This window comes from Gymnoscopelus microlampas (genome assembly GCF_963454915.1).
Source record: "Gymnoscopelus microlampas genome assembly, chromosome: 2".
Classification (NCBI taxonomy): Eukaryota; Metazoa; Chordata; class Actinopteri; order Myctophiformes; family Myctophidae; genus Gymnoscopelus; species Gymnoscopelus microlampas.
The window spans coordinates 6,620,952-6,634,317 of NC_139939.1; the positions used below are offsets into that span (position 1 = coordinate 6,620,952).

The 13,366-nt window shown below is 41.0% G+C and overlaps 2 protein-coding genes across 2 annotated transcripts in view; one reads left to right on the forward strand and one right to left on the reverse strand.

Annotated features, from left to right (window-relative positions):
* Positions 1–828: 828 nt before the first annotated feature.
* Positions 829–10,670, forward strand: LOC311053605 (ladderlectin-like; the record flags this gene model as incomplete). Its single annotated transcript, XM_084069218.1, has 5 exons — positions 829–953; positions 1,397–1,497; positions 1,613–1,738; positions 2,673–2,784; positions 10,609–10,670. The coding sequence occupies exons 1-5, from the start codon at positions 878–880 to the stop codon at positions 10,668–10,670; spliced, it is 477 nt and encodes a 158-aa protein (XP_083925344.1). The 5' UTR covers positions 829–877.
* Positions 10,671–11,991: 1,321 nt separating this feature from the next.
* The window catches only part of LOC311034532 (ladderlectin-like), a 3,605-nt gene continuing 2,230 nt past the window's right edge, over positions 11,992–13,366 (reverse strand). The window contains exon 6 of the mRNA XM_084042411.1: positions 11,992–12,951. Coding sequence (XP_083898537.1) covers positions 12,878–12,951 — 74 coding nt within the window. The 3' untranslated portion in view covers positions 11,992–12,877. The remainder of the gene's footprint in view (positions 12,952–13,366) is intronic.

Consider the following 13,366-nt stretch of genomic DNA (forward strand, 5'->3'; position numbering starts at 1 on the left):
GCTGGGGCTGGGGCTGCCCGGGCTGGTGGTGAACCCCCGGCCCCCCCCCGGGGACAGGGGGGCCTGCGCTGGTCCGGGAAGGCCTCGGAGCTCCTCCGGAGATCCGAGGGCTCAGGCTGCGTTGATGATGTCGCTCCCACTGGGGCACGGTGTGCAGTTGTGACCGTGCTACTGCAAGAGGCTTGCTCATCCTCCTCATCCTCATCCGTGCTGCTGGGGATCATTATAGAACTAGAACAATCATCATCTTCTTCATCCTCGATTTCTGCATCAAGTTGAATCCTAGATGATTTTGCTTTAGGTTTAGCTGATTTCGAACCGAAAAAATCACTGATTCTTTTTTGCGCCATATTATCGACTCGAGTCTCCTCTCTGTCAACAACAGCAACAACAATCAACATCCGTTGCGTCTTCCGTACTGAGTGATCCGGTCCCCGGTCCCGGCCAGGTGACCAGGTGACCATGTGTTTACGTTTTTCAACATTTATTTTATAAGTTGAATACATTATTGTTTTAATATATATGTGTGTATATATATATAATATATATGTATATAAATATTTTTTTAATGGGAAAAAAAAATTTTGGAAGATTTTTTTTTTTTACAAAAAAAAAATTCAAAAATTTGTTTTTTTCCCTCCCCACGCCAGGGGGTGCTGCAGCACCCTCAGCACCCCACTTCCCGCGTCCCTGATTCTACTTCAGGTTTGAGATGACTCCTCTCCGCTCCGCTCCTCTCCTCTCCTCTCCTCTCCTCTCCTCTCCTCTCCTCTCCTCTCCTCTCTTTGTTGTCACTTCTTGTTGTCACTTCTCTGACTTTCAGAAGTATCTCTAACATGTCTGTTTCTTTCTACTGAAGGAAATCATCTTCTTCATCATGATGACCATGAGGATGCTGAGTGTGTCTCTACTTCTCTGTGCTGGGATGGCTCTGACTGCTGCTGCTCCTGCAGGTGTGTGTGTGTGTGTGTGTGTGTGTGTGTGTGTGTGTGTGTGTGTGTGTGTGTGTGTGTGTGTGTGTGTGTGTGTGTGTGTGTCTGTCTGTCTGTGTCTGTGTGTCTGTCTGTCTGTCTGTCTGTCTGTCTGTCTGTCTGTGTGTGTGTGTGTGTGTGTGTGTGTGTGTGTGTGTGTGTCTCTCTCTCTGTCTGTCTGTCTGTCTGTCTGTCTGTCTGTCTGTCTGTGCGTGCGTGCGTGCGTGCGTGCGTGCGTGCGTGTGTGTGCGTGTGCGCGTGTGTTACTGATTTTGAACTAAAATCAATTTGTTTTGAGTTTGTTTAAAAGGAAGTTCTCACATTTACGCTGTATCATTCTCACTGTAATTGCGGTCCCATATTTGGATGAATAACAACAGTGTTGCTTTCAAACAATTGACTTCAGGTTTCTGTTGTCTTTTCAGCAGTCGCCAAGGGATGTGCAAAATGTCCAGATGGATGGAATAAATTGTTTGGTAACTGCTACAAATATGAAGGGGCCAAGACGGCCTGGGGTGATGCAGAGGTAATTAGAACGAACTAAAACATGAAATACACTACACATTTTTTCTTTCTTTCGATCTATATATCTATCTGAATAATAGTATTATTTCTTGTCCTCTGTTTATATTGTTCTGTAGAAAAAGTGTTTGTCTCAGGGTGGAAACCTAGCCTCCATGCACAGCAAAACAGAGCACTCCTTTCTTCAGGATCTGATACCTTGTGCAAAGACTGTAACGTGGGTCGGTGACTACGATGCAGCACAGGTACTGTACATGAACCTTTAATGTTTGATGAAACTTTACCTCATACTACACTGATACTGTACCTGTACTGTATGTCAATCTGATATACTACACAATGTACCTGTACAGTATGTCAAGATACACCTACTATACAACATGGGGTCTGTTGTCATGACATTGTCAAAGCAATGTATTATTAGTTATGTTTGCTCTGTATTTTCTGAAGTATTGGAGTTCTGGAGTATATTTCTTAAGCATTATTTTATTCTTCTTTTGGTTTTTTTTGTTCTCCTTGGGGATGAATAATTTGGACTTGTGCTGCTTACATTTAGGTCAAATGTAAAGGATTAAAAGTAAAAGTTTTCAAGAATATTTTTCGGCTTGAAATTTTAATCCATTTTGAAAAAGAATGCATGTTATATTAGTTTAATTTGCTCAGAGAGACATCAGTCGATTTTGTCTATTTCAATTGGACAAGCACTTAATTTTTATATTTTTGGTTGATTTTTTTCAATTACGTTCTGATTATTTAAACAATAACTCTAGACTATATGAAATAACTGAGCAGTTGAGTAAACTTTTCATGACACACTATCTTACTCTTACTCTAATTATATGAAACTAATTTCACTTTAATTGACCACATGTTTTGGCTACTCTACCCACTTCTGGACATTGTAAATACAATGCTTATGTTCTGTTTGTCTCAATAATGTGTTTCATGTAAAAGTTGCTGTATTTTTCTTTTCAATAATTTTTTCGTACCTTCATTCAGCCAGGCGGACAATAACAAATTATTATTTAAGTATTATTCACCCCTACCCCCCTCTCTAGACAAAGAGGGGGGTAGGGGCAAACATAAATGAATGAATAAATCTATAAAGAAGCTTTGTGAGTTGTTAAATGGTGACATGCTACATTGTATTAAATGATGTCATGTGATAATGTCCTGTAGGAAGGTGTTTCGTTGTGGAGTGACGGCAGCCCAATGACCTTCACTGACTGGCACAAGGGACAACCTGATAACCATGGAAGAAGAATGGATTGCATCGTTTTGAAATGGGCAGGTAAGTCACAACACGCTGAATTCAATTCAAATGACCCCCTTAAACCGTCTGGACTTAGCAAACTGGACCTGAGTTGTCACTGTACTTGGACCACTTTTTTCTGTATACACCATGTCTTTGCCCAAAGTAGCTGATCTACAATTGTGCGTTGTGAACTTGTAGATCTATTTTTTGGCTATTGTTCCGCCCCAATAAATAAATACAAATACATAAATACATAAATATAATTATTGCTATAGAGTGTTCAGTAACAGGGGTCTCCTCGTTTCTCCAGCTCTGCAGTAAACAGAACATATATTGGGATACCAATTTTATCCAATCAGGAGAGAGAACTCAGGGGTAGTCACATAGCTTAGAGAGTAGAGAGGCCGTCTGGTAATAAGAATCATATCTATGTGTTTATAAGGGCGGTTTCACACTATGGTCCGTTTGAATGAAACCGTTTCCGAGAACGAATGGCTTCTCCCAGTTGGTCAGCATTCACACTGGCCAAGATCCTTGCGCACTCGAGACCATTTAATTTCAACAGTAATGGTAAATATGTGCCTCATGGGGGCGCTGTTGACTATGGGGCTTTGGGCGAGAGCATGTCATTCACAGTCTAGAGTGAATAATAAAGTTTGACTGTGTTCCTGACGTTGTCTTGAGTTATAATAACAACAGATCAACAATACACAACCAAAGCAGTGTGTGCACTGGTCTTTGAAACCTCAAAATGTAGCGTCGTCTGATGGTAATATGATATTGGCGTCACAGACGCATCCTTGGTATTTTAGCAGTAACGGCACGGACTAATCCTTGGTGTATTTATCCTTATATATAGGAGGCGGCAGTGGCTCAGGGGTAGAGTGGCCAGGTAGTGTGAACTGAAAAAACGCAAGGTTCTCAGTTCGATCCCGGGCTGGGGCGCTCCCCTAGAGTTAGTGTCGAAGTGTCCTTGAGCAAGACGCTGAACCCCTAATTGCTCCCGATGATCAGGTTGGTGCCTTGCATGGTTTCCTCCGCCATCGGTGTATGAATGTGTGTGTGAATGGGTTAATGGCACAATCAATGTAAAGCGCTCCGGATAGAAGCGCTATATAAATGCACCATTTACCATTTATATATACGTTCGCCACGTTTGTTTATTATTTTTCACGGCTCGCGCTACTCAAACACTAGCGGAATTATCATTTCTTGTCAACATTCAAGTAGAACTATGAGAAGGTATAACCCAGCTAAAATAATGCTTCATTATAAAAATATAAAAATGATATATGATTAGCAGTCCACTTCCTTCTCTTGGTACGGATGGATTCACACTGCCGCGTTCCGTTCCCGACTCCGCAGCAATCGGACCCGAGACCTCCCGAGGTGGTTTCTGGGTACGGAACGGTGATCCGTTTCGGGGAACGATACGCAACGTTCACACTACCACAACATCAGCCAAGTGGCCCAGGGTGCGCACCCGGGACCATAGTGTGAAACCGCTCTAAGTGTCCCTGAGCAACACAACCCCTATAGTCACCCATGAGCACCCATCAGCTGGGTGAAGCTGAAACTGTATTTCTTTTCATTAATTAAAAAGGTGAACAATCTCATACAGGATAACAGGATAAACAAGTGAAATTGAAACAGCTGAAACAAATAAATGAGCAGACCAGACTGGAACTGGACCGCAACTGATGAATAGATTTCGTGGGGTTCTCTTTCTCCTGATTGGATGAAATGTGTAACCCACCTGGAGATTTAAATTCTGCTTTACTAAAGAGCTGGAGAGACAGAGAGACTGCTGTTACCTGAACCCAAACACTCTATAAGAGATTACTATAACGATATAGAGCTTTAATATTTTAACACAATGTTATATCACTAATATCACCTTTAAGTAACAAGTCAATATACTACGGTACTTAATGTGGTCTTTAAATGATTTTAAATCTTTTATATTTTTATCTTTCAGGGGATCTTCTTTGGCACGATTATTATTGCGCTGTGAAATTTCCCTCTATCTGCAAAAAGCCAGCTGAATCCCAGTGAATAACATGGAGATTACACACATTCACGCACAATTACGTGTTATTACACGTTATTACTTGACACGAACGTCACATAAAATCATCCTGTGTGTGTGTGTGTGTGTGTGTGTGTGTGTGTGTGTGTGTGTGTGTGTGTGTGTGTGTGTGTGTGTGTGTGTGTGTGTGAGACTCCTATATCTATAAAAAGTGCTCATATCCACTATACTGCTTTGCTATCGCTGTAACGCTACTGAAGGAATGAAGAGACAAGTGACAAGTTAACAGCAGATGGACAGTGACTCTCAGGTGACATTAACAGTGACATCAGGGTCCCGTCCAAAATCACATACTAACATATTATTTACTAGTGTGCCAAATGACATCTTAGCCTGTCCGAAAGCTTAGTAGCTACCAAATGGTATGTGAGACCCTGTAAATGTCCCACAATGCAATGGTAGCTGCCCGGCTTCTATTCAAAACATTAATGGTGGACTCCAGAGAACAACAGTCGTCAGTAACCTCTCCATTATGTCCAATTTAAGTGTACATTTTAAGTGATATGGATACGTTTCACTTTGCTCTTAGATATCAAGGTTTAACAACGTAATAAAGCATGGACATGACAGGTTGGCTGACATTTGTGCTGGTGGCGAGGGTGTGTAGTACCTCTGCTTTGCCAACAGATGGGGTGTTTTCCTAACCTCCAGTATGTCTGAAGTGAATTCCTAATGCTTGGATAGTGAACAGTAGGCTGAACATAGCAATATCATACTGTTAGTATGTAGCACTAAGTTAGTATGTGGTTTTGGACGTGACCCAGGTCTTGTGTTGATAATGAGAGGAACATGGATGGAACAGATGGTTTGATTTAAGCTGCTCATAACTTGCTTCAATGTTTTTACTTGCATCAATAAACAAATAAATACATCATCATTGAAATAATTCAGTCTCTCAGTCATTCTGAGCACATTGTTCATGCACATTGTTGTACTGTATTCTGGTAATGATAGTCAAACCTTTTCATTTTATTTCAAAGACCCCTAGTTTGGTATGCATTGGGCCACAGACCCCCATGACTCTACGCGTTCATTTGGTTCCATGAGTTACAGGCCCATAAGAGTCCATTTGGTTCCTAACTTTCAATGCTGGGGGACCCCTGGAAAATCTGTCTGCCTGTTAATATCTTGAGAACATAGAACGCTGAAGTCTGACGTAATTTACACATCCTAGGTTTGTCTACCTGGTTCGCGGTTTTCCACCCCCATTCTAAATCCCATAGACGTATTTAATATCGCGTCAAATAAGAACTGTGTTCCAAGAATAAACAAATGACCCCGGCGGTTTTACTCTTATGGATATGAAGCATCAACTGACGGTGAGAAAACGATAATGTTACTTCCGCCGAATTACAGTAGTTACATTTTCAGAACAGAAACAGACTGTATCAAATATAAGTGACTGACTATCATAAACGATACAGAACCTCCTCCCTGACAATATCGCCAAGACAGTTTGTTTATTTTTGGACCACAATTCTTATATGAGACGATTCTATGATGACCCAATGTTATTCTTAGGGTTGCCAACAGTCCCGTATTAGCCGGGACGCCCCGTATTTGAGCCAAAAGGGGCGTGTCCCGTACGGGACTTTGTTTGTCCCGGACTCCGGTGTAAAGGGAAAAATAAAAAATATATTTCTGTTTGCGCACACTGCAGTGTCTGGCTGCGTGTTTGTGTGCTTTATGAGATGGGCGCTAGGACCGCTCAGTTGACAGGGCAGGCACAGTGCTCGCACGAGTGCTTGTGTGTGTGTGTGTGTGAGATTTTCTCCGGTGGGAACGGCATCATTGTTTGTGTGGCATGTCAGCCTGTTCCCAACCCTAACCCTAACCCTAAAACCGAAATAAAGTAACAAAAAAAAGTAACTTTATCCGCGGGAAACCCGAAAAAAATCGCACGCGCGCGCACGGGGGACCCATGCACGCGCGCGCACGCGCGTGCATGTGTCCCGTTTCTCCAGTTCTGGATGTTGGCAACCCTAGTTATTCTCCATAGCGAAATTACTTTCCGAACCTGGGGATGAACGAGTGACGTCAGGACTTCTGTACTCTATAAGGACAGACTTTCAGAATCAGAAACTTTATTGTCACATCACAGGCAGGTGTAAAGACGTGGGTGAAATTTGTTTTTATACAAAGCCCCATCCTTTTTGGTTGTGTTGAGGGAAAAAACAAATGCAAACAATGAGGTAGGCATACTGCAAAATAATGCAAACATAAGGGAACACAAAGGCTCTTTTTGTGGCCATGCTCGGGTGTGGCCCAGGTGGAGAGAGAAAGAGTACTGGAAGGGCAGGTGTTTTATACTGTTGGAGACAGTGGCCAGGTGTTTCCCCTTCCCCTGATTATCTTCAACTCCACCTTCCAATCAGCACTGCAACAGAGAACTGTTAAAGGTGTAGTCAGAGGTGGACAGAGTACTCGACCCCAGTACTTGAGTAAGAGTACAGATACTCCCTGGTTAAATGTACTCCACTACAAGTAAATGTAGCTCAGTCAAAATATTACTTGAGTAAGAGTAAAAAAGTGCTTGCTTTTAAATGTACTTAAGTAATCAAGAGTACATGCTTTTAAAAACACTTAAGTAAAATTCTTAAGTAAAAGTAAAAAGTACATTTCTTATTTTTCACATCAATGAATTGTTGTCATTTTTTCACAATTAATTTATAAGACCTTGTAACTCGTTTCAGAGAAGTAACTCTGAAACCACCTGCACTGATGTGCTTGCTTGTAGAACCACTACGTTATACAAAGCATGCAGAAATGCCTATAAAAACATAGAATTGAAATTAATGGGATCGAAAAGGTTGTCATTTTCATGTCTTATTAAACACGGGGGGTTACACAAATAGGGCTGTCAATGGAGGAAACTGCAACTTAAAGGGTTGGATAGCCTTGAAGTTGTTTGTGGCCATCATCAGGAGTTCCTCCCAAGAAAACATAATGTCTGTCCAAACTCTAGATCTGCAGAAATCTAAACTATCTAGGCATCTAGAGACCATCCAGTCTACTTCCCACAGTACACTCATTTTCAGACATTAGGCAGGGCATGTTCTCTCCTTCACTGAGGAGTAGGGATGGAGCTCGTTAATTTTTATTGATAATGAGCACCTTATCGAACCAAGCTTTTATCGAGCCCACTATCGATCTTTTTCTATTATTAAGAAAAAAGACGTGAGACGAAAAATTCTGAACAGAACCGGTATCTTTTTTTATTGGCCAGTTGTGACAGTGAGTTTGTGGCTGACCACTATCTAAAATGTCAAAAGTTAAAAATATTTTTGCCTATCATTAAAACAACCATTCATGTAATGTGCAATAAGTGTTAAATGGCTTTATATTATGAATAGTACTGTAATAATTACTATAAAATCTTCATGTCTCTTCAACTCTTTATAAACAAAAAATGCATATTTATTTTTTCTATTATTTTTTCTTTGTTTTAACCAAAATATATCACTCGCACTACATTTTACTAGGGCCTTCAAATACAGTACTTTTCTAACAGACAGAAGGCAAGTGACCTTTTATAATAAAAAATAAAAAATAATATTGAAGAACCGGTTAATGTGTGTACTGTCGCTTTAAAAGCGCAATTATACTTCATCGTACGGCGGTGTCACGCACCAAACATAGCCGATCTCCAAGCTCACACTGCGTCTGTTCGCACCACGTTCTGAGCTTGTAGATCTGCCATTTTCGGCAACGATAGACTGAGGCTATATAGCTTTTTTGTCTGTGTCCGGGTTTTTCACCCCCGCATATTCAAACATGGACTTAAGATAAGGCCATGGGTGTTGTTCTTGTTCGGGTTTCTCAGCCTCATTCTGCTGATCATCACAGTCATCAGAGTCGGAGACGGAGAGAGCGCTCTCGTCTTCTCCTACTGCCGCCATTATTACCGCCGTCCTGTTTTGAGTTGGTAAACAAGTAACGTGGGTTAACCAGCGTTATCCTTATATGGATGCTGGGCGGGCCTGGATGAGGTATTTCCGCTTTTACGTAGACCCCAGTGGAGAACGTGTACTGTGATAGGTTTCCTTCTTTGACGAACACAGCTTGTGGCCAATTGCATTTTAGGGGAAAAGGTGTTCTTATTTTTTCTTCAGCAAACCAAAAGTAACGCGTACTTTTTAGCCTTTGTAGAAATCTACTCGAGTAAGAGTACAATATTTTTCTTGGAAATGTACTCGAGTAAGAGTAATAAGGGTCAAAAAAATATAATACTCAAGTAAAGTACAGATCCTCAGAATATGTACTTAAGTAAATTTACTCCGTTACTGTCCACCTCTGGGTGTAGTGAAATGAAAAATATGTTTTTCACACTTTTAGAGCATATCCGTGGTCATCATATGGGCATACCTAACAATAGATGCCAAAAAATTGAAAAAAAAACAACATTTTTGTGTATTTTTATATCTAAAGTCCCTAAAAAGCCAATCTTAATTACTTCCTGTAAACGAAAACGTGCTGCGTGATGACATAACGCAGCCTTCATGAATATAAATGAATCTTGATTACATGCACCTGTTTGATTCCCATAGCTGCACGTTCTTCAAACACAGCTGATTTTAATTACAGAGATACTCCGTTTTGAATCTCATTGAAGATGAGTGTATTACTCATTTTAAACTTCATCTGCACACTAAAATATGTATCTGAAAACATTATAGGTTAGAAATAAGCCAGGTAGTAGCAAACGTGCTTCACTGGCCGTCTCTCTCTCACTTGTAAACAAACACTAGCCGTGTTGCCACGGCTGAAGTGATTGAGATCCAACGTCCCATAGCCTGAAGGGATGGGACCTTCTGATTGGTTTAGAGTCGGTTGAGCCGACGTTTTAGACTGAACCTTCAAAATAAAATGACCGAAAATGTCACTTCACTGCGTCTTTAATACAGACTAGACCTGGCAAAGGCCCCAGGGGGCCGTCACAATGTTTATGAATACTTTATTAGACAGAACTACATACACCAGCAGGTACATAGCCTGGAAACCAGACGAATCTGCCAGTGCAAATCCGCCCCTTGTTAATGTAGTTTCCACACAGAGATTCCAGATATTAGTTTGGCTATGCTAGCAGGTACAGTAAGTACATGAGGTTAGACATAAGTTGCCTGGTGGTAACACTTTATATAGGTGTTCAGGTTAAGACCGATATAATAAAACACTCTTGATGACGTTCTTTAACTGCAGAGGTTGTTGTGTTTATTTAGCTTCTCACGTAGACACACAGCTGTGTTGTTTTCGTAGCATACATGGAATGAACTACTTCCGGGGCATGCGCGCCCAATACAGTCTGGTCTTAAAGACACACACACACAATTGTACTTTCAGTACATTCATTCACATGACAATAGGTCCACATTAGCAGCAGGTCTGTACATGAGATTAGACATTAAGTTACAAAAGTGTTCACAACACATTGTCCGGGTCTGCATACGGTTTTGACGTTTTGAAAGCTTTTTCCTCTGCGGTGGCCTACTCACCGAAGAAAGCCTACTTTGTGCCATAAAATATCCATCAAATGGGGCCTGATATTTCTTATATTCCATATATATTTCTTATATATTTCTCGTTAATTCAATAAAACGTTTACAATCGGGGTGGTTGCATTTGCTCTCCCTGCTTCTATTGAGACATTTAGATGCTGTGTCTAGATTGGACACAATCCTGTTTCTGGCTTGACACAACTGATGAGAGAGCGGAATTTTGACCACATCATCACACCCACTCTGTTCACTTCACTGGCTCCCCATCACCTTCAGGACTGAATACAAGACTGTCTCATCAGTGCATCCACGGCAATGCTCCCCCCTACCTCAAATAACTTCTCAAACCACAACCATCCACTCAGAACCTTAGCTCGTCCAACACCAACCTTCTCCTTCCCTCCATTACATGGGCAACCGGGCATTCCGCACCACTGCCCCATGCCTGTGGAATGCCCTCCCCGACCATTTGAGAGCCCACAGTCTACCGAAAAATGTAGTCAAAACATACCTTTTTGACAAAGCTTTTATAGTTTGCAATATACTTTTCAATAAGAAGGGTCTTAATTGTGTTTTTTGATTTTATCTTGCCTTTGTTTATTTTTTGCCGTTGTTTTTAAACCCTGTAGCACTTTGTGATTTACAAAAAGGTAAATTGCGTTATAAATAAAATGTATTATTATTATTATTATTATTGCAGCCAGGCAAGGAAGCCTACCGTATAGTATCAAGGCCAAGACCACCAGGATTCTGAACAGCTTCCACCCGGCTGCTGACTGTTGATCAAAGCCTGATCACTGCCTGTCACTAGGCTGACAATGCACTTTACTTTTCCTTGTGGATCTAGCGTGTGGATTTTACCTGTGAAAATTACCGCCCGATGCAGATTACCATTCTATGTGACCCGGACAATGTGTTGTGAACACTTTAGCGCCGTAATGTCTAATCTCATGTACAGACCTGCTGTTAATGTGGACCTATACCCAAGTGTTACAACCTGGCAATTCATGTCTAACCTCATGTACTTACTGTACCTGCTAGCCTGGCATAGACAGATTATATCTGGAATCTCTGTGTGGAACCTGCATTTCCAAGGGGCAGATTTGCACTGGCAGATTTGTCTGGTTTCCAGGCTATGTACCTGCTGGTGTATGTAGTTCTGTCTAATAAAGTATTCAATTAATATATGAAGATATGTATATTTTTTGTCTCTCCTTTAAATGTTTTTCTTTACTTTTTGATCCCCCCCCCCTCTCCCTGTCCCGAATTCTTCCTTTTTTTCCCTCAACATAACAACAAAGGATGGAGATTTGCATAAAGACTAATTTCACCCAGGTCTTTACACCTGTAAACCTGTGATGTGACAATAACGTTTCTGATTCTGAAAGTCTGTCTTTATGTTCTCAAGGTATTAATAGACAGACAGATTTTCCAGGGGGCCCCCAGCATTGATAGTTAGGAACCACATGGACCCTTATGGGCCTGTAACTCCGAGAGTGTACAAATGGAACCAAATGTACCAGTCATGGGGGTCTGTGGCCCAATGCATACCAAACTAGGGGTCCTTGAAATAAAATTAAAACGTTTGAATACCATTACCAGAATACAATACAACAATGTGCATGAACAATGTGCTCAGAATGACTGAGAGACAATGAATTATTTCAATGATGATGTATTTATTTGTTTGTTTATTGATGCAAGTAAAAACATTGAAGCAAGTTATGAGCAGCTTAAATCAAACCATCTGTTCCATCCATGTTCCTCTCATTATCAACACAAGACCTGGGTCGCGTCCAAAACCACATACTAACTTAGCACTACATACAAACAGTATATGCTATTATGTTCAGCCTACTGTTTAGTATCCAAGCATTAGGAATTCACTTCAGACATAATGGAGGTTAGGAAAACACCCCATCTGTTGGCAAAGCAGAGGTACTACACACCCTCGCCACCAGCACAAATGTCAGCCAACCTGTCCTGTCCCTGCTTTATTACGTTGTTAAACCGTGATATCTAACAGCAAAGTGAAACGTATCCATATTACTTAAAATGTACACTTAAATTTGACATATTGGAGAGGTTAATACCGACGACTGTTGTTCTCTGGAGTCCACCATTGCTGTTTTGAATAGAAACCGGGCAGCTACCTACCACATCGCATTGTAGGATATTTACAGTGGCTCATACACCATTTGGTACTAAGCTTTCGGACAGGCAAAGACGTCATTTGGCACACAACAACAACAGTGTATAATACAGAAATAATATCTTAGTATGTGATTTCGGACGGGACCCTAATGTCACTGTTAATGTCACGTGAGAGTCACTGTCCTTCTGATGTTAACTTGTCACTTGTCTCTTCAATACTTCAGTAGCGTTACAGCGATAGAAAAGCAGTATAGTGGATATGAGCACTTTTCATAGATATACACACACACACACGCACACACACGCATGCACGCACAGTATGATTTTATGTGACGTTTGGGTCAAGTAATAGTGTGTAATTGTGCGTGCATGTGTGTAATCTCCATGTTATTCACTGGGCTTCAGATGGCTTCTTGCAGATAGAGGGATATTTCTCAGAGCAAATGATATCTTCCCAAGGGTTCCCTGTTAGACCAGAATAGAAGTAGAAATAAAGTTGAGCTTTAAAATCGTTTACAGACCACATTAAGTACTATATTGTGTTGTTCCAGTTCTGTAAGCTCATTTATTTGTTTCATCTGTTTCAATTTCACTTGTTTATCCTGTTATCCTGTATGAGATTGTTCACCTTTTTAATTAATGAAAAGATACAGTTTCAGCTTCACCCAGCTGATGGCTGCTCATGGGTGACTAGGGGTTGTGTTTCTCAGGGACACTTTTAAACACATAGATATGATTCTGATTACCAGACGGCCTCTCTACTGTCTAAGCTATATGACTACCCCTGAGTTCTCTCTCCTCATTGGATAACATCGGTATCCCGATATATTTTCTGTTTACCGCAGAGCTGGAGAGACGAGGAGACCCCTGTTACTGAACA